Source organism: Medicago sativa, chromosome 2 (genome assembly GCF_051527215.1).
Source record: "Medicago sativa cultivar Bolivia chromosome 2, Bolivia_mono, whole genome shotgun sequence".
Classification (NCBI taxonomy): domain Eukaryota; kingdom Viridiplantae; phylum Streptophyta; class Magnoliopsida; order Fabales; family Fabaceae; genus Medicago; species Medicago sativa.
Window position 1 is genome coordinate 67,292,464 of NC_140750.1, and position 23,823 is coordinate 67,316,286.

The following is a 23,823-nucleotide window of genomic DNA, read 5'->3' on the forward strand; positions in this document are numbered from 1 at the left end:
GTATAGCTTGTGATACAAGTTATTCTTTCATGATTTTTCAACCATGTACCTCATATTCTTAATTGAAATTTAAATACTTGTTGCTAACCTTGTGGTAATGCTCCTTCAAAAAAAAAAAAAAACCTTGTGGTAATGTGATAGACTCCATTAATCATGAAGTTCGTATTTTTGTTTGAATCTTCAATCAATCCTCTATTGAACTTTAATCTTATCCCGTCCTCGATCCTCCTGTCGAATTGTCCTTAATCCTAGAGCCGCGCCTCTCTCTAACTCTCTGATTTTTTGTACCGTTTATAGTTATTGATAAAAGATTACTCTTTTAAAAATATTGGTATAATCTATAGATAAAATATAAAATGACATTTGACCAAAAAAAAAAAAAAATAAAGATGACATCTACAATCAAAGACCCACCACATATAACTGATAATCCCATTTGATCAGTCTTTCTTAGTTAATTTTTCTAGCAAAATGATCCATTTAACTAATGATATCGTTCCAATTTTAATGATGCTTTTTTTCTAGAAGCAGAGTTATAAATTACGGCTTCCTATATCTTGTGTGGTGTATCTCCAAATCAAGTATGAGTGTGTATTTTGTCTTGTCTGATCAGATTTCTCTTATTATTACAACAATGCTTTGGCATTTGTACTAGGAAAAATACAAATACTTAGGTCGTTGCTGTTAAATATTTGGCGTTGTATTCACCTCACTTATTTTTGGCATTTTGACTTTAAATGATTTTTGTTTTAGCAAAGCAAATGGTGTGTTATTCATTGTCGTGCAAGCCGTGTGTAAAGGGTGTCTATATAGCACCACTCTTTTTCTGCTAGTAATGTTTAAAATGTTCCGCTTGGGATGGGAATAGGTCAGGCCGGCCTACAAGGGTCTACGGCTTAGCCTACGACAGGCCAGACCAGACCAGACTTTTTTCTTAAATAGAGAAGGCCTAGGTTTTTTTTTAAGCCTATTTAGCTTAAAAGGCCAGACCACAGGTCTCTCAAAAAGCCTCTTAAGCCTATTAGGCCGGCCTATTTAAGTAATATGAATAATATTATTTATTATTATATTATATTTTGTACTTTTAATTAAAATATAAATTTGTAAACTTTTTCAATAATTTAAGCTTTATTAGTATACATTATTTTTTTGCATATATAAATGTATTATTATAAACTAGAATAGAAATATGATACAATATATAGTCGAATTCCTTACAATCTCGTGTTGATCATGTAAAGAGAGTTTAATTTAATTGAACTATTAGTTCGCTAATCCATTTAAACTTAGATCACATTGCTTATTTAAAGATGTTCATAAGATATAGGCTTTTAAACAGGCTAACAAGCCGTATCAGGCTCTCAGAAGTCCAGGCTCAGGCCTAAAAAGTAGGCCTATGACAGGCCGCAGGCCACACTTAGGCTTTAAGAAAATATGGTAGGCCAGGCTTAGACCTTGCAAAGCCTAGCTCGGCCTAGCCTACTCCCATCCGCTCCGAAATGGTTATCTTCGCATTATTGACTAAGCAAGTCGCCAAAAATGTACATTCTTTGATATTTTTAAGCAAAGGAAAATATATTAAATAAAAACAAGCACAAAATGTTGGGGACAGGTACCTGACCCAATAACCACGAAATCAGCTAGCACAACATGAATCCAGCTGGTGATACCATATGCATAGTGACAATACACACCAAAATGCTAGCACAAACCAGTGGATCCAACGCGGGGAACAAAACCAGATTGCAAAAGAAATAGATGTGTAAACATCCCCAACATCTAAACAAACCTAAGTCAAGTTTAAACTGTGGCATTACAGATTGAATTACCTAATAGTACAAAGGTAATTTATATTTCAAATTGTGGCATTATAGTTTGAATTATCAATACAACAATAAAAAACGATTCACGATCAAGGAAAAGCAGATGGATTAAAATGTAAAATAGCCACTTATTATAACTGATCTTGCTTCTTCTACTCACTCTGCTCAATGCTTATAGGATCTATAAGTAGTGCAGCAATGTAATCTTTCAACAGTTCTGGTTTTGTGTATTTATCCTCAAAGTTTTCGTATGCAAACTCAGTCACTCGCGCCACATTCATAATAAATTCAAGCACCGGTCTTGGGATGTTGTCTAACTTGAGGCACTCTTCATTCATAACCATCCAATAATTCTCGATTTCCTTGCGAATGAAGTTATAAGCCTCTTCTCCTGACATGTCATATTGCTTCATGCAACATTCCACCGCAGAAGCAACATGCACTCTTTCTTGCTCAAACTATAAATAAAGCAGATACAAAATATGTATACTTCAGTTTTGTTAGATACTTTCGATGTACTTTCATATGCAGATACACAATATGCAGTACCTTATGTGAGGATATGTCATCAGCGAGTCTGCCATGAGCCGATATAGCATCGATGATCGTTGGATAGTTGAAAATCCAATCGAGAATCTCATCGTTTGAAAATTCTCCAAGCCCTATAAAAGATATTATTTGAAGTGGGTATGAAGAAGATATAGATCCATTAGCCTTGTATTCATCATATGTTGGAATATATCCTTCACTGCACCATTTTGATTCAACAAAGTAGGATCGTGCCAATTTGTAAAACTGTAAATTAATAAAAATATTGATCAACTAATTTACTGAAAGAGCAAAATTAAGCACAATTGGTAATTTTGAAATAATATATGAATTTGTAAGCCTACATTTTGTTTGACATATTGTATAAACACCAAACTTGATGTTCCATTCTCCACAATTGTTGTCTCAATTTCATCACACAATTCAACAATTGCATTAAACACCCCTTTCATACTCTCTGGAAGGGATTGAATGACATTAATATCCCACCTGAAATTCAGATCACAAGAGAATTATAAATGACCCAAATGCATAGATAATAAAAAACATGATTCTAATTAAGTTTTTGTCAAAAAAAAAAAAAAAAAAAAGATTCTAATTAAGTTCAAAAGTGGTATTCCCTCCATCTCAAATTAAAAATCATTTTGATAATTTCATACTAATTAAGAAATAAAATCAATGTTGTATTAGAAAAGGAAATTATAAGTAACTTTATAAACTTATACTTCATTATATTAATGGTACAAGGAAGAGAAATTCAAAGAACTGAAAGAAGAGAGTATTAAATAGTAAGGATATAATACGAAGAAAAAAATCATTAATGTTTTATTGGTATTATAAAATGACTTATAAGGTCATTCAAAAAAAATAAAATGATTTATAATTTAGAATAAATGTTTTCTTTAAAGCGATTTATAATTTGAGAGAGGAGAGTAATAGGTTAGTCCCAAATTATGACCATATTATGTTTAGGTAAAAAATCTAAGTCACCCAACACTTGAGTGGTTTATCTTTTTCTAAAGAAAATACATGTTTAACCATTTCAAAGTAACCTTAAAAAAAAAAAAAAACATTTGCAAAGTTAACTCATGCTCATGTTAATGATTGAACGTCGTCATCTGGTCATTAATTGTCATATTGTAAAAAAATAGAATAAAATTAGTCAATATCTTTTTGGACTCGAATCAACCTTTTCATTGCCTCTGTGAAAAGTTCAAGCTCTTCAACCGTGCCATAGGCATCATAAGTATCATCTAAAAGAGAAACACATGCTACTAATTTTCCCACCATCTTTCTAGCTGTGCTATATTTAGGCTCATAAGACATAGCCAATGGCCAAAAGTAAGGCTCAGCCACTCTATCCCTTGCGTATGGGACGTTTGTTGCAAATTCTGAGTTTTTCCACCACCTACAGTATAAATACAACTAATTAATATCATATATATTGAGAAATATTACGTTTATAGTCTATTAACTTAATTTCATATAATAATTCTGAGTTTTTCCACCACCATCTTTCTAGCTGTGTCATTTGTATATGAATTTTCAAACTTCAAATCAAATATTTGTATGCAAACATAGATAAAAGACTATAGATTTGAAGATTGAAAGATCATAAGAAAAGAAACCCATAGATTATAGAAACTTAAAAATTCATTACAAATAAACTAAAAGGGAAAAAATAAAATTGAAAAAAGATAAAAGACCAAATTGTTATCTAAAACTATTTAAGAGACCATAAGTATTATTTTGCCTATATATTATAAGTTGATCTTCCATTAATTCAATAGTAATTTAATATATTAGATGGATTTAGCTTGTTTAGAGTAAAGAAATAAAGCAGAGAAATGTTTAATTTATAAAGTAAAATTTCTTATGAATGTGTTTGGATGATGAAATGAATTTTTTTTTTAGAATTTAGAATTTTAGACAATTCAAGTGGTTCAATTGAATTTTCTTCATATCTAAGTATCTTAGTTTGGATAGGGTAGTATAAACTTTCAGTGCTAATATTATGGGTCTACTTTTATAAATTTTACAAGTTTTGGGTCAAATTTGAATTTACAGACTAATTTGCACATTTTGAAGAAGACTATTACTTTTCCCACCCTATATCTTTCCTCGCGCGCCCTATTTTTTTCCAAAATTACCCTCGGAGCTTTCTGGATTTTATAATCCGGAATGGTGTTTTTCCAGAATTTTTTTATTTTAAGCTTTCTATTGTTGTGGAATTGGTTGCTAACCCTTCAATCATCTTCATGATGAACCAACATCAGGCCTTGATGCTATTGTGATGCGAACTGTGAGAAACACAGTAGACAAGGGAGAACTGTTGTGTGCACAATTCACCAACCAAGCATTGATATTTTTTAAGCTCTTGATGAGGCAAGTTAATTTGGAATTTGAAATCTTTAAAATTCATGACTCATGATTCTAATGCTTTGAAGTGAGTATTGAAACTTTACTTTTCTCATTCATCACAAGAGTTCTGGATATGTCAGCTTCATACTTTGAGCATTGTTATGTAGAGAAATAAGTACTCCAACACCAGGTTCCAAGGATTTATTTATCCCAACAATTCTTTATGCAATACAAAGCTTGTTTCTGAAAAAAAAAATATTGGTCATACTAGAGAAATCCTCCATATAATCACATTCCGGATTATAAAATCCGAATTGTTTTAACGCATTCCGGATTATGTAATCCGAAAACATCATTTTTCACCCTATTTATTGACTTTCAACTGGGTGATTTACATATTTCGGATTATATAATCCGGAATGTGTAAAAACATCCGGATTATGTAATCCGAATCCATCCATTGAAAATTGAAATCAACAAATTCCTTCATATGGATTAACCAAGAAAATAGGAATGAGACTTCCACTTCGATTAATACCAATAATCAATCTTCTAGTGGAGCAAAAGCTAGGTCGGAAGCTAGTGCAAGCACTTCAAGTTATGGTCCAGCTAACAAACAACAAAAACCTAAGAGTGTTGAATCTACTCAAGCACCAACTAGTAAACCATCAGATTCTTTAGTACCACCAGTAAGTTCCTCTCGTATAGCAACACTAAAGAATAGCAACAGTTTGCAAGATCTTACAAAGCCTTTGTTAGAGAATGGGTATTTGATTTGAGGAAGAAGATGGGGAAGAAATTGGAAGAGAAAAGGCGTCATATTGAAGAAAAGAGCAGACCCTTTTTATATCGATTTTGTCCAGATTTTAAAATCTAGAAAGCACTAACAGGGGTATTTTTGGAATTTTTGCAGGGCGCGTGAGAAGACAGTAGGGTGAGAAAAGTAATAGTCTTTGAAGATTTAGGGGGTCAGTATACAATTATTTAAAATTTAAGTGGTTAAACTGTTTGACAAATTGGTTCATATATATTTTTTCAAATTTCACAAATTGGTCCCCAAATTTTTTCATATACAATTTTTTTCAAATTTCACAAATTGGTTCATATGACCGATCAAATCATTGAAGCTATTTGAGTAATTATAACTATTTCTAAAGTCGTATATATTAATGGTTATGTTGACAATGTCAAATGTTCATAATGACACTTTGTATCAAAATTCAAATGTTATCAGAATTCAAATGTATATATAGACTATTCTCAAATCCTTTTTATACTTACTTGGTGATGCTGCCGATTTCTTTTTGATGCATTTTCTGCAACGTGTTGAAATCTAGTTTTGCAAACTTTAGAAGAACTTCACTATGTGAAGGTTCTTCACCATAGGAAGAAATATAACACCTTGTCTCTAACCTAGGAACTCCCTTGTGAAGAGGTGTCTTTAAGCATTGGCATAGTTGTTTAGCAAGAAAAGGACTCAATTCATTGGTGATAAGGGAATTAAGGTGAGAGTATGTGAAATCAAGTGCTTCATCTAATATATCTTCACCATGAATCCTTAATTGTGCAGCTTCGTACAAACTCCACATTCCTCGTACATCTTTGGAAAGATTTTCATTCAAGCTTCCTTTATTGTTTTTGAATTTTTCAAATATCTCTGTCAAAAAAACTCACCCACATTATTAACATTAACCTTGTGAGATTTTATTGTAATATTATTATTAATGGCTATGAAGTTAAATATGCAGGGGTGTAACGGTTTGGTTTATATTGGTTTTCAGTCAAAAAAATGTCCGAACCGATGAAACCTTCATCGGTTTGGATTGGTTCGGTTTTTACTGTTTTTCAAAAAAGAAACCAAACCAAACTAATCGGTTTGGTTCGGTTTGGATTGGTTCGGTTGATCGGTTTATTTAAAAATACAATTAAAAAAAATTCATATTCTCACAAAAATATTCCATAGATCTTTGTATAATTGTATTTCATATTTTGTTTTTTCATGTTTTCTATTTTTCAAACAATTTTTTTATAACTAACATTTCTCAATATTTCATACATATGATCCAAGATTCATTCATCCATCATTCTTTAAAAACAACTTCATCAAACTCAAATATTTCAATCATTCATGATCCATACATGCATCATTCATCAACAAACACAAACATTCCAAAAAGAACATCCTAAAATTAAAACATAGTCAAAATAACAAATACAGGCAAACTGAAATTAAAACATCATGAAATTTAATTTTGGGCCTAACCATAAGTTTGTGTGAGGTAGAATAATATTAGTAAAATAAGGAGTGCGGTTATCATCGGATTGGTTCATCGGTTTCACGAATCTCAAAATGAAAAACCATGAATCAAACCAAACTAGATCGGTTTTGATTGGTTCGGATTGGTTTCAAACCGAACCAAACAAGGTTGGATATTTTTTCGGTTTGGTTCGGTTTGGACTTTCGATTTTGTTGGTTTTATCCGAACCACTTACACCCCTATAAATATGCGTAAAAAATTCTACTTACCATCTGATGAAATGTGATATCCTTTTTGCCTAAGCAAACGAAATGCTAAGGCAAGGAAGTGAAGGGAACCTTCTTTTGTGGTTATTATTTCCTTATTTTTAGTTAAATTCTTGTAGATTTGTTCTAATGCTTCATCAATTTCACGTTCAAAATGATAAGATATTCCCAAACGTTGCAATGAGTCAATGAAGTTTAACTTTTGTGAAATATCATTGCTTGAAGATTGAAAAATCTTCCTCACTTCCTCTTTTTGCATTTGCACTTGTTTCTTCATATTTTCGTCGATTTCCTGCAGGTAATATTGGTCACAAGGAATGGAATATTTATATAGCATTCCGTTTGATGACCAGGATAGGATAGTGGCAGAATATGATATAAAGTTGGATAGAGATAGGATATGATAATGACATGATAACTATTAATCTTATCATCTGTTTGATGCGTACATGATAACAAACAGGATATCATTATAATTAAATGAAAAAAATTGCCTCATAATTAATTAAATATTGTAATAATGACATGTTATTAATTATAATAGAAAATACATGCTATCATTTATTTTAAAAATGACAATATTTTTTAAAAAAAAATGGAAGAATATCAAGATAATATATAATGAATGATCTTCTAAGCCCATCAGGATAATTTCTAACCCAGCCTATAGTCAGGATAGAAATTACAAAGGAAAGTCAGGATATGATAGGAAAATGATTTATTTTATCATATCCCTTTGGTGCATCAAACATGAGATCTTAGCGGATATGATTAATGTATCATATCCTGTCTCCCTATCCTGACCATCAAACAGACCCAATCTATAAATATAAATCAAACGGGTCATTGATTATCGATATCATATGATTTAATTCGTCCTCATAAGCTTAACTCAATTACTAGAGACAATGCATTAATATATAATTAATGTAAGCTTTGGAGTTCGAACCCCGAACAAAAAAAAAAAGATGATTTAATTCATTTTTAAGGACATCCTACGAGCGACCACAACTTACAATATTTTTCCTTTCATAAAAATAAAAAACGAAGTCTAAAATGATTTAATTCATTTTTAAGGGCATCCTACGAGCGACCACAACTTACAATATTTTTCCTTTCACAGAAACAAAGTAAAAAACGAAATCTAAAATAGAACACGTAAATCGTACTCATTAATTTGCTCCACGTATTTTATACTCATGTATCATACTTTTTAATAATTGGTCTATGTCCTAAACCCTATATATATTTAAAAAATATAGTTTTTGTTAAAACAAAATGCTTGAATTGTCCCTTATACAGACTTCTGTCCCTTATTCACACATGTTCGTAACATTATAAAAGTTCATTTATTGAAAATACTTATTAATTGGTCTATGTATTTTATTATAGAGAAATGATATTTGTACAACCACTTTGTGACAACTTTTTGATAATTTTCTCTCTCATACTCACATTATCCTCTTATTCTCTCTCTTCCTTTTTCTCTCTCCATTGTTTTTAACCAATGAAAAGAGAGAAAAAAAAGTTGTCACCAAAAGTTGTATGAAATGGTTGTTCAAATATCTTTACTCTTTATTATAAGTCGTCTTAACATTTTTATATATTAAAAAATGTAATTTTTGTTAAAATAAAAGTGCTTGAATTATCCCTTATACAAACTTCTGTCCCTTATACACACATGTTCGTAAGATAATTAAATATGATTTGTTAAATGTCAACCGATCAAAATAAATGTAACCAAAATCTAGACCTAAAAAATAAATATTGCAATTGCTTTTTTTTGCGGAATAACTTTTTATTTATTATGTTCTAAAGATGTGTGTAAAAATATCATTCAAAAACCAAAGAGTTTAATGATAATTAAATAAATTTGTTTTAGCAAGGATTGAAATTGAGTGCATAAATTTTTTTTGAAGGACTATAAAAACTATTAAAGTTAAGTAAGGATTAAATTTAAGAAGGTCTCCATTTTGCAGGGACCAAAAATATTTTAACCTTTTATTTTATAAACAAATAGATAAGAGACACTTGAAGTGAATTGTAAACATGTTCTGAAAACAATAAAAATGTCAAAAGTTAAGTTTCATTATTTTAAAAATGCACTATCCTGAACTAGTCAATATTCTCTTTCATTTTTAGGATTGCTAGCAAACTCTCTTTTCAACATATACTCTTTTATTAGGTGATATACACGTGAGTTCTATAGGCTAAAAGTCATCTGAATCGTAAGATAAAAAACCATACGGTTTGGTTTGGTCCAATTAACTTTTAGTATAATAAAAAACAAAATCAAACCAAACCAAACCAATACAATTTGGGTTGCTTGGTGTAACTATACAATTTCATTTTCTGTCAACATGGACCAAAAAGCAACCCTCTTCGATAAGAAATACAAAAGACATTAAGATTTTACCATTCTCTAAAAGTTTTCATTGAGTTCTAAGATTCAGGATATATCTAACACACACATGCAAATAATCAAGCAGAATTAACTTAAAGCACATAAATACATCTTTGATATAAAAAACATAGAAGAAACTTAACAAGAAAAAAAATGTCTTAATAAAAAAAAAGTCATTCTATAAAATTTACATCGAATTTCTATGAGTGCTAGGTTGAGTGACAAAATTTTAATTAATGTTATGTTGTGACTTGGTTCGTTTTGCCTCGATTGGTAAAATAAAAACTGCAGAGTGAACCGAACCATATGGTTCAGTCAAAACATGGTCCAAATGCGGTTTTTGCAATTTTCGATTTGGGTTGGTTTCGTTTACAGGTTTTCTATTGGGTTGTTTCGATTTTGATCACTCCTATTGAAATGGTATCCGGTAAAGTGGAATTGTGAAATGGTGGGAAAATTAATGGATTGGAAGAATTTGGATGGTAATGAATGAATTAAAACAATTTCTTAATTCATTAACAATTCATTGAAAATTCTTTTAAAAAATCTCATCCAATCCATCCATTTTATATTTTCAATATATGGATATTCATTCTATCCATCTATTAAAGTTTATAAAAAAATTCAAGGATATTTTTAACTAATTTTTAAAATATTTTGAAAACATGTTTTTGCTTTTTTTTTCTTCTTTTGGTTAATTCATCCCAAAAAAGATCTGTCTTTGAAATAATATAATTTTTTAAAATAATTTTAAATCGGTAATTTTATTAATTTTTTTTTATAAAAGTATGATGACCGTCCACGGTAGCTATCGATGGTGGTATGTGATGGAGCTGCAGTGGTGAATACGGCTGACAATGAACCGAACCAATTCGAAAATAATTCGAGATTTGATTCGGTAAATAATTCGTTGAGCTTGGTTTGTAGATCAAATGAGTCGAACTTGAGTTGAAACATAAGCTCGTTCAATAAACGAGTTGGACTTGAGTTATGTGTATTTCGACTCGTTTGATACATGAGACAACTTGATATATATAAATATTGTTTTTCATTGCTATATCAATTACACTAATTTAAAAGAAAATATTGGTCGTATTTTTTTTTCTCCGAAGGTTTACACTAATTCCCACATTTAAAATGGATTTTTAATTTAAATTATATAGCAAACGTTAACACTCCACATACTCTCATTTGTCGATTTATAGTGTTTTTCTTAAAAAAAATAGTTTTCTTTTTGTCTATTGGTTCATTTGATTCGAACCAACGAGTTAAATCAAATTACTCAAGAACTAGAATCGAGTTGAGTATGAGCTGAACAAAATATTGGTGACAAACTCGAGTCGAGTTTTGAGCCAAATAAAACTGAAATAAATTCGACTCAACTCAATTTATTTTCAACATTAATGGTGAACGAAACTATACTCGCATTAATGGTTTTGCGTATAAAAAATCCTTCCTAGTTTTTGTGACTTACATAATGAATGGCTGGCCTTTTATTTTTGAATGGCTAAGATCTATATGTATGTATCTATAATTCTTTTTTTTTTTCTTTCAAGTAGGCTAGTGGCTAGAATTCACCTTTTTCAAAGTGAATAAGTGGGGTGTATGGGGTTCGAACCCCGACCCCTGTATATAATAATGTATGTCCCTATCAACTGAGCTAAGAGAGAGAGAGAGAGAGAGAGAGAGAGAGAGAGAGAGAGAGAGAGAGAGAGAGAGAGAGAGAGAGAGAGAGAGAGAGAGAGAGAGAGAGAGAGAGAGAGAGAGAGAGAGAGAGAGAGAGCACTAAGAGGAGAGATACGCAAAAATAAAAGCAATCCTCTAGCCAAGTAAAGGTCATAGAAGCACTAGGAGGAGAGATACGCAAAAATAAAAGCAATCCTCCAGCCAAGTAAAGGTCATAGAAGGATACAACTAGTCAACTACAATTAATAAAACAATTACTTCCCCATCCGTCCCTAATTATAAGTTTTTTTTAAAAAAAAAAAAATCTAGTCCCTAAATCTAAATCTCTATACAAATTATTATGTGCATTTTTTTAAAGATATCCTAATTAATACTATTAACTTGCATTAAAATATAAAAAATAAAATAAAATACACATACAAATAACAACAATTTAGTAAAATTCGCACACAAATTAAACACATTAACTACACTATGAAAATAAAGTATAAAACAAAAGAAAGTTGCTCTCTCACGTAATAAGTGTCATTCAAGATTTTGACACACATGTTTTAACAATCATCTAAGCCCCACACCAATACGGAAACAGAAAAGTCGTAGAAAAACAATCATGTCCCTGAACCTGACCCTCCTCCCACCCCGAGCCCCGTTACTATGCTAAAAACTCCACCATGGATAGAATAGACTGACAAGTAACAAACAGATGTCGACTCAACTGAGAGCACCACAAAAAGCATATGAAGTATCATCTTGAATAAGATCTCCAAGAAAGATTCTAGTTTTTTTTTTTTGTAGTTTAAAGATTGCAGTTTGTGATCCCATAATTAGATAGGAATCGAACTAGATTATAACATCAAAGGCCAATACAGTATAATATATATCTCGTTAAAATGCTATAAGATAGTATAAACTAACGCATATATATGTACGTAAAACATTGCATGTGAAAGTAATAGTACCGTTGGTTGAGAGTCATATTGAAGGAATACATCCCCCCAAATGCTAGGACTAAAATCTACAATTGGTCGCTTGATATCAACTGGTGCGGGAGCTGCAAGAGATTCCATTCTATGATAATTTAGCTGATGATGGTAAGAGCAAAAGAGAGTGTTTTGTAATAAGTTGATGAGAAAGTAATTTTAGGTTGGGAATATAAATAGTACCTAGGCAAGGGGCGCAGCCCTTCAAGTGGATGTGGTATATTTAGCTACTCTAAATAAAATTATTTGAGGAAAGTAAGCAAAAATAAGAAACTAAACAAATTAGGGTGATGATAACTTGTACCCTTATGGTACATGTTAAGAAACTCAAAAGTAGAAACATTCCCTCAAATTTTGTGCATTATATTTATTACAAATTCAAAAATTAAATTCAATGCAAACATTCCAACAAAAAATTACTATATTTGATTCATTAACTTGTGCCTTAAGGGCAAAAGTTAGCTTTTCCCAAAAAATTAATACATAATTGATAAAGTTATTTGTAGTATTACTTTTACACTTTCGGTCTCAACAATAAATATAAAGAAAACTTTTTTAAGAATAAAAATTGTCAAAACAATAATCATAAACAAATTAAGTGGATAATGAATTTCTTGCAAATAACTTATTTGGTTACATTATTGAAATTCCGGCACACTAGCTTTCAGATGTTCTATGCGATGTTCCAACACCAGACACAAATTACGAATGTTGAGTGTAATGTTTAGAACATCGTGTTAATGAAAACAAACAGAAATACGAAAAAGTAAAAGACAAGAAAGAAAAATGTACAGGAGGATTGTTAACCCAGTTCGGTGACAACAAACCTACTCAGGGGGCTACCAAGCTAGGAAAGAAATCCACTAGTGTAGTCCTTATCTAAGTTCTCAGCAAACTCTAAGTTTACAACTCTGGACCTAGGACCTACCCGTATTGACTTCAACCTAGGAATTCCTAGATCTGAGATCTCATCTCACTTCCACTCAATCAATCACAACCCCTGTGATTATCAGATTACAACTCAATAAGATGAATTTACCTTCAAACATAAAGTACCTATGTGCTTCAAAGTTTAGGAGTAGTACACAACTTACAACTCAATAATACACAGTGCTTAACATGTATCAAGGTGATACAAGAAAGACTCGCAAATAACAAAGACTCAAAACCCTAAAAAGTTATTTCTTCAATGACGGCTGAATGAATAATTAGGTCTTGCAGTCTTGTGTATATACTGAAGCAATACGGGCTAAATAGTCTTGTTGGGCTTTAAAATAATGTAGATCCTACTGATCCACTTAACAAGAATCAGTAACAAATAAACGAACTCCTAAAATGTCGGAACATCTTTAGGAACAAACCATACACATCCAAAGTTTCCTAAAATATTGTTACTCCTTTAGGAAATAAAAGCACAGTTGATTCTAGACAAAAAGCACGCTACTTGGCCAACAAGAAATAAGGCTTGGATTCCTTAAAAAGATAAAGTGCGCGTAAACCAAGGCACAAAAACAAAACACACTGAACCGTGCCAAGATGTTGGAACATCATATCCAACATCATACATGAATATTTATTTTAGCAATAATGAAGTCAATACACAAATATCCAACAATTATAAAAGAAATTACTAGTCTATACAATCAATTATGAATAAAATTGACTTTTTGAAACGTATTGCATCCAACTTCTTTTTTTCTTTTGGTGATGGTCGGGGTTTGAACCTTTGACCTTGCATATATTATAAAAATAACAAACATTGTCTACAAAAAAGTATTGAATAATTCTATTTTTTAGTCTACAAAAAAGTATTGAATAATTCTATTTGTGAAGAATTAAATTGATAATAATGTGAGAGGTAAATTATTGAATGATTATTCGATCACATGCACAAACATAATATATTCGATGGTGTTAAAAATTAAAAAAAAAATCTTACAACATATTTCTAAATATAATTCATAGATGTTTAAATGTACTTTATCACTTATATATTTATTTTTTTATTTTGATAAGTCAAGCGAAATGACAGACATCTAGAGAAAGCAACGACATCCGAAGAACCTCCATCCTATATCACCAATCTCAAAATATTATTAGAAAAAAAGGGAAAAATATATACAAAAGGGAGAACTATACCAAAACCCACAAACAACACGTTTTCATCATGAAGATGATGAAGTTTATGATATGCTTATGATGATGACGTAAAAAATGCAATTTTCACAAGGTCATGCTAATTTGTCTTCTAATGACACATGTTAAGAAATCCAAAAAGAGCAACTTTACATTAAAAAATATAATATTTTAATTTTTATGAAATTCACTGCACGACTTTTGATACATAAATATATTTTTCTAATAAATTCTTTAACATGTACCTTGAAGACACAAGTTAGACAAGTTAGAATTTGTCTTCTCACAATATGAAAATCGTGCCCAGGTACGTAACTTGACAATGTCTCTGTACCAAACCATTCTTTGTTTGCTTCAGCACCTCCAAGTGGAATGTGGGCTGTTACATTGGAGACTCGCGCTGGAAGTATATATGGATGAGTTTCAATCTGACAAAACGTGGGCTGTTATTAACATATAATTTTTATATAAATACTTAAAAGAAGTGTAATATATTTATTTACTCTAAAAGCACTTAAAATGATTAAATATGGAGTATAATAAAATATAAAAAACTACGTTCAACTAAAAACGTTGGTAGTGCTCAAGTTTGAATGTTGACATCTACTCCTTATACGTGTTGCAGTAACTTTCATATTCCCGTATATTGTATTCTGAATTTGCTTGATAATATTAACTTAGTTTGTGTAAAAAATAAATAAAAACTTTTAAAATAAATATTTCACTTAATCAACCAAGGAAATCCCAAATGATACGTAATCTTAGAGATGGTCCTAAATATCCATAAAAATGAATTAAAATTTTTGAATCTCTCACTCAATGAGAAACCAAGAGAAAAATAAATTACTCCCTCATTTTGAAATGAGTGTCGTTTTAACAAAGAAAATTGTTTTAAAATGAATGTCGCTTTCAGTTTTCAATGTAATAATAACTTTTTTATTTTCAATTGTACCCTTCAATAATAATATATACATTACTTTCAAAGTATTATTTTTGTTGTATATTTTGAATATTTCAAAAGTAATTTGGTTATTATTTTATTTTAGTTTGTTTAAATTTATTTAAAAATAAATGTTGTTGACTTATGCATGATATGCATGATTTCACGTTGTCATGTTACAGGAGTTGTAGAACTTCCTTTTGAAATTGTCTACCTATTTTTTAGGTGATATTAGATTTTAATTATGTTCAATGTGTCGTACTACCTAAGTTTGACTTGGTATCTTTTTTTTTAGTGTGTTTGACTTGGTATCTAAATGAGTAATTCAATTTTCCTTAATTTTTGGTGACTGTGGGTTACTTCCGTTAATTTTTTTTTTTCAAACTCGGTATCCGAGCAAGGACCGACTATAAAATATCTTAATTAATTAATTAATTATATTGTGAAAATCAAGTGAAATGTGGAGGCTATAAAATATCTTTTACGTCTTTTGCATTAAAATAGCTCTTAATAACATTCTTTCTGAATTAGAACCTTATTACCTTAAGAAAAATTTGGTTCTTCTTTTCTTCTTCCAATTCTTTAAAGTACTAAGTGTCTAAGTTACTGATAGCGTGTTTCTCGTGTCTTGATAGCATTGGTACGGTTACCGCCGAGAAAAACCTGTTGTATTCTGGGGGATAGTCCTGCGGATAATTCCTTAATCGAGCGACATAGTCACGCCTCATGTTTATTTCACGGTTTGTTATTTTGCAGGTTAATCATTTTCTGGTCATCCGCTACAACAAATTTTTTTTTTAATGAAAAACAAACAAATGGTTGATTATGATAATTTGGTAAAACTCTTTCTTTTAATTAACAGATTTCTTAATATGTGTGTAAAAACCTTAAACGACATTCATTTTAAAATGGATGGAGTTAAAGTTTTGAAAAGAATCATGGCCGTTTTTGAGATTTTGGTGGCCTAGGGCGAATCTACAATTTGGATCCTAACCTAACTAATAAATAAATATCAAGAGAATTGCTCTTCTCCCATTTAGAATTGCTCATGCCCAATAAGCAAACCTAACCTAATATTGGGTCAATTACTCACTTCACACCCCCCCTCTTCGTGAGGGAGGAGCTCGTAGTAACACGAGACATCAATTCAAAACACAAAATCATAATGGCCCCATGATTGCGGCATTGTAACGCTCAACGGTTACGGTTCCCACAACCGTAACTGCCGAGCAATGACTTTCGACCATTAACAACTATAACTATGATCAATTCCTAGACTCATAACTCTCTTATCAAATTTCAACATGTTAATCCCTTGGGTGATTCCATAATCGTTGAAGGATTTGTATGAGCGTTAATTTCTATGTCATAACCTAACAGTAATCCATCCCTGGTTTTGAAGGTGGAAAAAACATTAGAAGATGGGGTTGAATTGTGTTGGCTTTTTCTCGTTCTTTTTCAAAGTGTTAACACTAATCAGATTCCGATGGGTTCAGATTCTAACACAGATTCTGAGTGCAGTTGAATATAATAGAACACATAAATAAAAGAGAGGGAGAGAGAAAGACCAAACACAAAGCAATTTATACCAGTTTCTCCCACAACACAGGAGTAGTCTAGTCTCCTTGCACTTCCAAGGGATTTTACTATAATCACTACTTATTACAATTGCTCAAGGACTCCTCCAAGAGACTTCCACCAAGGACACTTTTAAAAAACTTATAATGCTCAAGGACAACTCCAAAGGACTTCCAATGGTCAAGGTCACTATCAAGATACTTATATTGTTCAAGCACAACTGCAAGAAACTTCCAATGCTCAAAGACAACTCCAAGAGACTTCTATTACTGAAGCACGCTTGCAAGAGACTTCTAAAGCTGAAGGATAATTCCATGAGACTTATGTTGCTCAAGCTTCACAAGCAATAGACTTCTTTTGTTTACAAAATAAACAAATTTGTTCTCACACCGGATAAACAATTGGTGGTGTAAACTGAACAATATGAACAAACTCTTTAAAATTTAGGATTTCTAAGATCAAAGTTTTCTAAGAAATTTCTAAGTGTTTTTGCGCTATTTGATTTTGACAAAGTAATGACACAGTAAAATAGTAGAGTCTTGTTAATCTTCTTCAGGTCTTTAGCTCCTTTTATAGGAAGGGATTTGAGAGACGTTGGATAAGAGTGCCAGCATATTAAGAGTCGTTGAGAAGCTTCAAATCAAGGATGTTGAACCTTTTCTTAATATGGATAATTTCGTTGGATAGTCATTTGAAAATCATTTGTTGAAAGTGGAAGTATTTGTTCATTCTCTCTATCCTTAAAGTTCTTTGTATGTTTCTACATGTGGTCAAAAGAAGACAAAACTGTACTCAGATTCTTTATAGAGACAACTATAGAAGACGACAAATATGACGTGGAGTCTGGGTCCCTCAGGATCTTTTGAAGTCTGGGGGTCTTCCAAGTCTGTTGGGGTCTCCTAAGTTTGGCGAGGCCTTCTGAGTCTAATGATCTTCACAGAGTCTGATGAGGTTAATCTTCAGCTTCTGAGAGGCGTCCTTTTCTTCTGATCCAAGATGTCGAATTTTGGTTGACATTTCTTTAGATCTTTTACCATAGTCTTTTAAGCTTCTGATGTTCTTATACATGTCCAATACTTTGATGGATACATTCTATGATCCTGCACACTTGAACAAATTTTAACACATCCAATTGTTCTTTAATACTTTGTTATCATCAAAACCTTAGAGGAATTGTGCAAACCAATTTTGTTCCAACAAGATTGACCCATAAGATTAATCAGACATATTGGATCCAATTCATAGCTAGTGTCAATAGTCAATTGATCTTTGAAATCATTTTATATAGGATCAATATACCAAAAGCATTAAGAATAAATAATTATCAATAAGACTATATAATTGTAATTTCATTAAAAAGAGTTTATACAATCGCATGGTTCAAACAACTCAAATTAGAATCATCTAAAAGACCTGATCAATAGAAATTAGTTACTTATATTCATAGAAATAAATAACAACAAGAAAATAAACCCGAGAGTTCTTTCGTTGCCGGTGTTGCTCCTAAATTGCTTTTTCGTACGCAATACCTATAAGAACAGTGGTTTATATTATTTTGAATGTATTACAATTGTGAGAATAATCTCTATTAATAGATAGAGAGTGAACTGAGTGCATTCATGCACTACACTACAATCAGGGAAGTATATAATACTACATAAATACATATAATACAATTACTATAATTACATGATTTGTTTTGTTGTCTCATTGACTTTTGAGCTGTAACAGTTCCATGCTTTGATTTGCTGTGGTGTGACTTTTGCTCCTCATTAATTCTTTATTATTTCATATTAATTCTCCTATATGCCCCCTTAAGATGAAGTTACCATCTGTGACTTTCATCTTGGACCTTAATTCTTCAAATTTAGCTCGAGGTAAGGGCTTGGTGAGAAGGTCAGCAAGTTGATCTTTGGTAGAAACATGAGAGACTTGTAGCTTTCCATCACGTACTTGTTCACGCACAAAGTGATAGTCCAAGGATATGGGTTTCATTTTGGAGTGGAGAACTGGATTGGAGCATAGATAAGTGGCACCTACATTATCACATAAGAGCAATGGTGGCTTTGATAGTGGTATATGCAGCTCAGACAAGAGATTTGTTATCCACATAATTTCAGCTGTTGTTGTGGCTACTGCTCGATATTCAACCTCGGTGGAGGACCTAGCAACGGTGCGTTGTTTCCTTGAGAGCCAAGAAATGGGATTACCTCCAAGATATATTAGATATGCAGATGTGGAAGTATGATCATCAGTATTGCCACCCCAATCAGCATCTGTGTATGCATGAAGGGTGAGTGCAGTAGTTTTCTTAAGCAAAATTCCAAAGTTAATTGTGGCCTTGAGATATCTAAGTAGCCTTTTGAGATGTTGAAAATGGAGACTGGTAGGCTTATGCATGAATTATGACAGTTTGTTGATGGCAAAGGAAAGGTCAGGCCTTGTGAGATTGAGGTACTGTAGTGCACCAATAATCTGTCTATAAAGAGTAGAGTCTGCAGCAGCTGTGCCATCATTTAGTGTGAGCGTTGAAGTTGTGGACAAAGGTGTATATGTAGGTTTTGCTGCATCCATATCATACCTTTCAAGGATATCTCTAATTAATTTATGTTGAGATAGGAATAAACCTGTTTTTGAAGGAATAAGCTCTACTCCGAGAAAGTAGTGTGGTGTTCCCATATGTTTGAGAGAAAACCGGTCGGAGAGAGATTGAATAAAGTGATGAAGAAATGATGCATCATTTCCCGTTAAGAGAAGATCATCAACATAAACCAAAAAGTATCCAAGAGTAGTACCTGAGGCATATATGAAGAGTGAAGGATCACTTTGGCTTGTAGTGAAGCCATGAGAGGTAATGAAGGTTTTGAGTGCATCATGCCAAGCTCTAGGTGCTTGCCTTAGGCCATATATAGCTTTGTGCAGTTTGCAAACATAAGTTGGTTGGTGAGAGTCTTTGAGGCCTGGAGGTTGTGCCATGTAAACTTCTTCATTAAGTGACCCTTGGAGAAATGCATTATTGACATCGATTTGATGCATTTTCCACCCTTTTGTCAAAGCAATTGTAAGAATTAATTTTATGGTTTGAGGTCGGACAACAGGGGCAAAGGTTTCTTTGAAGTCCACCCCGGGACATTGTGTAAAGCCTTTGGCCACCAACCTTGCTTTGTAGCGATCTATGGTGCCATCTGGATTACGTTTAATTCGAAACAACCACTTGCAATCAACAATGTTCTTATTCTTTGGTGGTGGGACAAGGGACCATGTGCCATTCCTAATTAGAGCATTGAACTCTTCTGATATGGCTTGTCTCCAATGAGGATGTTGCATTGCTTGTCTAACATTATATGGTTCTAGATTTTCAGGAAGAGGATGGTTTGATGCATAGAAGATTTTTTTTGGTTTGAAAATATTGTTCTGAGATCTAGTAATGATGTGATTTGTGGTGTTTGAATCTGCAGGTGGGTTAGTGAAAGCAATAGAATTATGTGTAGGGGAAAGTGAGGGAGAAGATTCATTACCTGATGAAGTGCTTGGAGACAATGGAGCCTCTTGAAGGATTGCTTCAGATGTGGGTGGTGTTGTGGCCATGGGTGAGTTTGGTGCTTGTGGTTGAGTAATGGTTGGGTTGAGAGATAGTATTGTGTGAGGGGGTATCAAACTAGTGTTGATGGGGAGATTGGCAGCAGGTGCATTTTGGTTGATGGTTGGATAAGGAAAATGGTTGTCATGGAATACAACATAACGTGAAGTATAAATTTTGTTGGTTTTAGGATCTAGGCAACGGTATGCATATTGTAAGGGTGAGTAACCAATGAATATACATGGTATAGATTTGGGTTGGAGTTTATGGTTTGTGTAAGGTTTTAGCCATGGGAAACAAAGGCATCCAAAGGAGTGTAGGTGATGGATGTTATGTTGATGTTGATGTAGAGTGAAGTATGGTGATTGCATTTTAAGGTTAGGAGTGGGTGACCGGTTTATCAGATATGTTGCCATGGTGAATGCAAATGACCAAAATTGAGATGGTAAATTGGCATGGTGTAGGAGTGCTCTAGCGGTTTCAGCTATATGTCTATGTTTTCTCTCTGCAGTGGAGTTTAATTCGGGTGTGTGAGGTGGAGTTGTGTAATGAGAGATGCCATTTGATGACAAAAAAAAATTAGTTTAATGTACTCTCAACCATTGTCAGAATATAGAGCAACAATTGGTAAGTTAAAATATTTTTCAACAAGTTCTTTGAATTGAGGAAAAGTAATGAGACATCAGACTTATTTTTCATGGGATATAACCATGTGTATTTTGAATAATGATCAACAAAGATTAGATAGTACAAGTAGCCATCTAACGACCTAATGGGAGCAGGTTCCCATACATCCGAATAAATATTCTCAAGAGGCCTAGTGCTCTCTATACTAGAAGAAGTAAAGGGCAATTTATGACTTTTTGAGGTACTACAAGAGATGCATGGATTGTTGATACCGTGTTTTATTTTATGCAAAGAAGATAAATGTCTCATGATGCGATCACTCGGGTGTCCTAGGATGTGGTGCCATGGTTGATGTTTTGTTGTAAGGAATGCTTTATGGTTGGCGGTAGATTTTGGGAGATAGTAGAGCCCATCCTTATGCAATCCTTTTAGAAGAGGAGCCTTTGTCTTCAAGTCCTTTACCAAGTAATAATCATGAAAGAATTCAATAGAAATTGGGTTAGTCTTGCATAAGTTGGAGACAGATAATAATTTGCAAGAAATATGAGGGACATGAAGGACTTTGGGAAGGTGTAAAGTGTGCTTTTGAATAGATAAATTGGCCTTACCAACATGAGATATGGGAAGAGTATTACCATCTCCTATGGTGATCTTGTCTGAGCCGTGATATGGATTGGTGATGTGCAGATCATCAAGATTGTTGGTGAGATGATGAGTGGCTCCTGAGTCAAGTATCCAATCAGTTTCATCAGCATGGGGTGTGTACCTGGCTGAGTGGGCGGCTGATCTGACACCATTTTTAGAAGGGTATCCATGAATCTTGTAGCACTCTTTAGCAGTATGTCCAGATTTGTCACAAAACTGACACATAACCCGCTTTTATTGGCCTTGAGAATCTGATCTGTTGTTGATAGAGGGACTGATATGATTGTGAAATGAACCTTTCTTGTGATATGTTGGCTTGCCTCTGTAAGCCACTTGAGCAGTTGGAATGATTGTTGGTTCTTGGTCCCTTTGTAGGAAAGTTTCATGATCAACCAGAATATCATGTAGTTCATCAAATGCGATGGCATTCTCGCGAGTTCTAAGGGCTGCAGCGATCTCTTTGAACTCGGACCCAAGGCCATTGAGAGCATGAATCATGAGATCATCATCATCAATAGGCTTGTTGATGATTGCAAGTTCATCAGAAATTGCTTTGATGGATTGGAGGTATTCAGAGATAGATTTGGAACCTTTAAAGGTTCGAGTTAACCGCTCTTTAAGATGCATGATGCGAGCTCTTGTTTTGCTTGCAAACATTTTGTTAAGGATATCCCAGGCATCCTTTGAATTTTTGACATTACCTAGCATGGTAATGATTGAGGCCTCAACAGAGGACAAAATAGCATGGAGAATGAGCTTATCTTGTCTCCTCCAATAGTTGTAATCTGCATGTTTTTCAGCAGGTTCTGGTTTTGTTCCGTCAACAAAACCAAAGAGATCATAGCCGATCAATAGAGCATTGAATTGCACCATCCACGAGGGAAAGTTTGTGCTGTTCAGTTTTATGGTGGACTGAACATTCAGTATGAGGACAGTTTTGGTGTTTGTTTCACCAATGGATAGTGAATGAGCAGACATGGTGGTGGATGAATTTTGGATCGAGATGCTGTTAAGCAACAGAACTTGATACCATATAAGAACAGTGGTTTATATTATTTTGAATGTATTACAATTGTGAGAATAATCTCTATTAATAGATAGAGAGTGAACCGAGTGCATTCATGCACTATACTACAATCAGGGAAGTATATAGGAAAATTCTATGGTGAACTCATAAAAATGACTTTTTTGGTGAAGTCATAAGAATGACATCAAAAATGTAATGAGTAACACCCCACTGTTTATACAATGACATCAAAAGTTCAGTCCTCATAGTATCATCAATTCATCAGATTAACAAGACTACACTTAATCTAATTTTATCCTATCTTGTTATAAGCGTAACACCCCCACAAAGTGTAGCACTTAAGACTATCAATAATATCATCAACTCTGTTTGCATGTTACATATTCCAGCGGTAAAATAGTACATGTAAGTCCAAGATGTTGCAAGCATTACTAGATGAATTACTATTGATCATTAATAAGTAATCAACAATTTAAAAATGAATCAAACATTAAAATCAAAATTAACTTTTTCAAAAAAGTCAGTTTCCTGACTGCACCGTAGAAGCTCCCAAGTATATAATACTACATAAATACATAAAATACAATTACTATAATTACATGATTTGTTTTGTTGTCTCATTGACTTTTGAGCTGTAACAGTTCCATGCTTTGATTTGTTGTGGTGTGACTTTTGCTCCTCATTAATTCTTTATTATTTCATATTAATTCTCCTATAATACCTCTTGCAACTCTCGCTCTGCTTTCTTTTATCTCGTGATGCCTCCTCGATTAAGAAAAAAAACATTATGCGCGTGTTGTTATTTTCTTTTTATACTCCTTGTGACCTAGTTGCTTTTCCAATTGAACTCCTGGCAACATGTTACGTTTCTTTTCTCTTCTTTTGCTCTAGCCACATTTTCTCTTTTTTTTTAGTCTAATGACCCATGCTATCACCAAGCCCACTTGTTTCTTCTTTTCAAAC

General features: G+C 32.7%; 1 protein-coding gene across 2 annotated transcripts; it reads right to left on the bottom strand.

Annotated features, from left to right (window-relative positions):
* Positions 1-1,645: 1,645 nt before the first annotated feature.
* Positions 1,646-12,551, bottom strand: LOC146949947 ((-)-germacrene D synthase-like). 2 transcript variants are annotated; one of them, XM_085745943.1, is made up of 7 exons: positions 12,307-12,551; positions 7,261-7,549; positions 6,015-6,390; positions 3,562-3,780; positions 2,717-2,861; positions 2,373-2,618; positions 1,744-2,281 (listed from the first exon to the last, which is right to left on the bottom strand). In XM_085745943.1, exons 1-7 carry the CDS (start codon positions 12,412-12,414, stop codon positions 1,976-1,978), a joined length of 1,689 nt encoding a protein of 562 aa, XP_085602069.1. In that variant the 5' UTR covers positions 12,415-12,551; the 3' UTR covers positions 1,744-1,975. The 2 variants fall into 2 exon arrangements, with proteins under 2 accessions (XP_085602070.1, XP_085602069.1); XM_085745944.1 differs by lacking the exon at positions 3,562-3,780 and having other exon boundaries at positions 1,646-2,281; positions 12,307-12,505.
* Positions 12,552-23,823: the final 11,272 nt, after the last annotated feature.

Coding starts and splice junctions, on each gene's coding strand:
- LOC146949947 (XM_085745943.1), bottom strand. CDS start 12,414: ATGGAATCTCTTGCAGCTCCCGCACCAGTTGATATCAAGCGACCAATT. Junction 3,781..6,014: donor GAAATCGGCAGCATCACCAA/GTAAGTATAAAA, acceptor TTTATACTGTAG/GTGGTGGAAAAACTCAGAAT. Junction 2,282..2,372: donor ATGACATATCCTCACATAAG/GTACTGCATATT, acceptor CTTTATTTATAG/TTTGAGCAAGAAAGAGTGCA.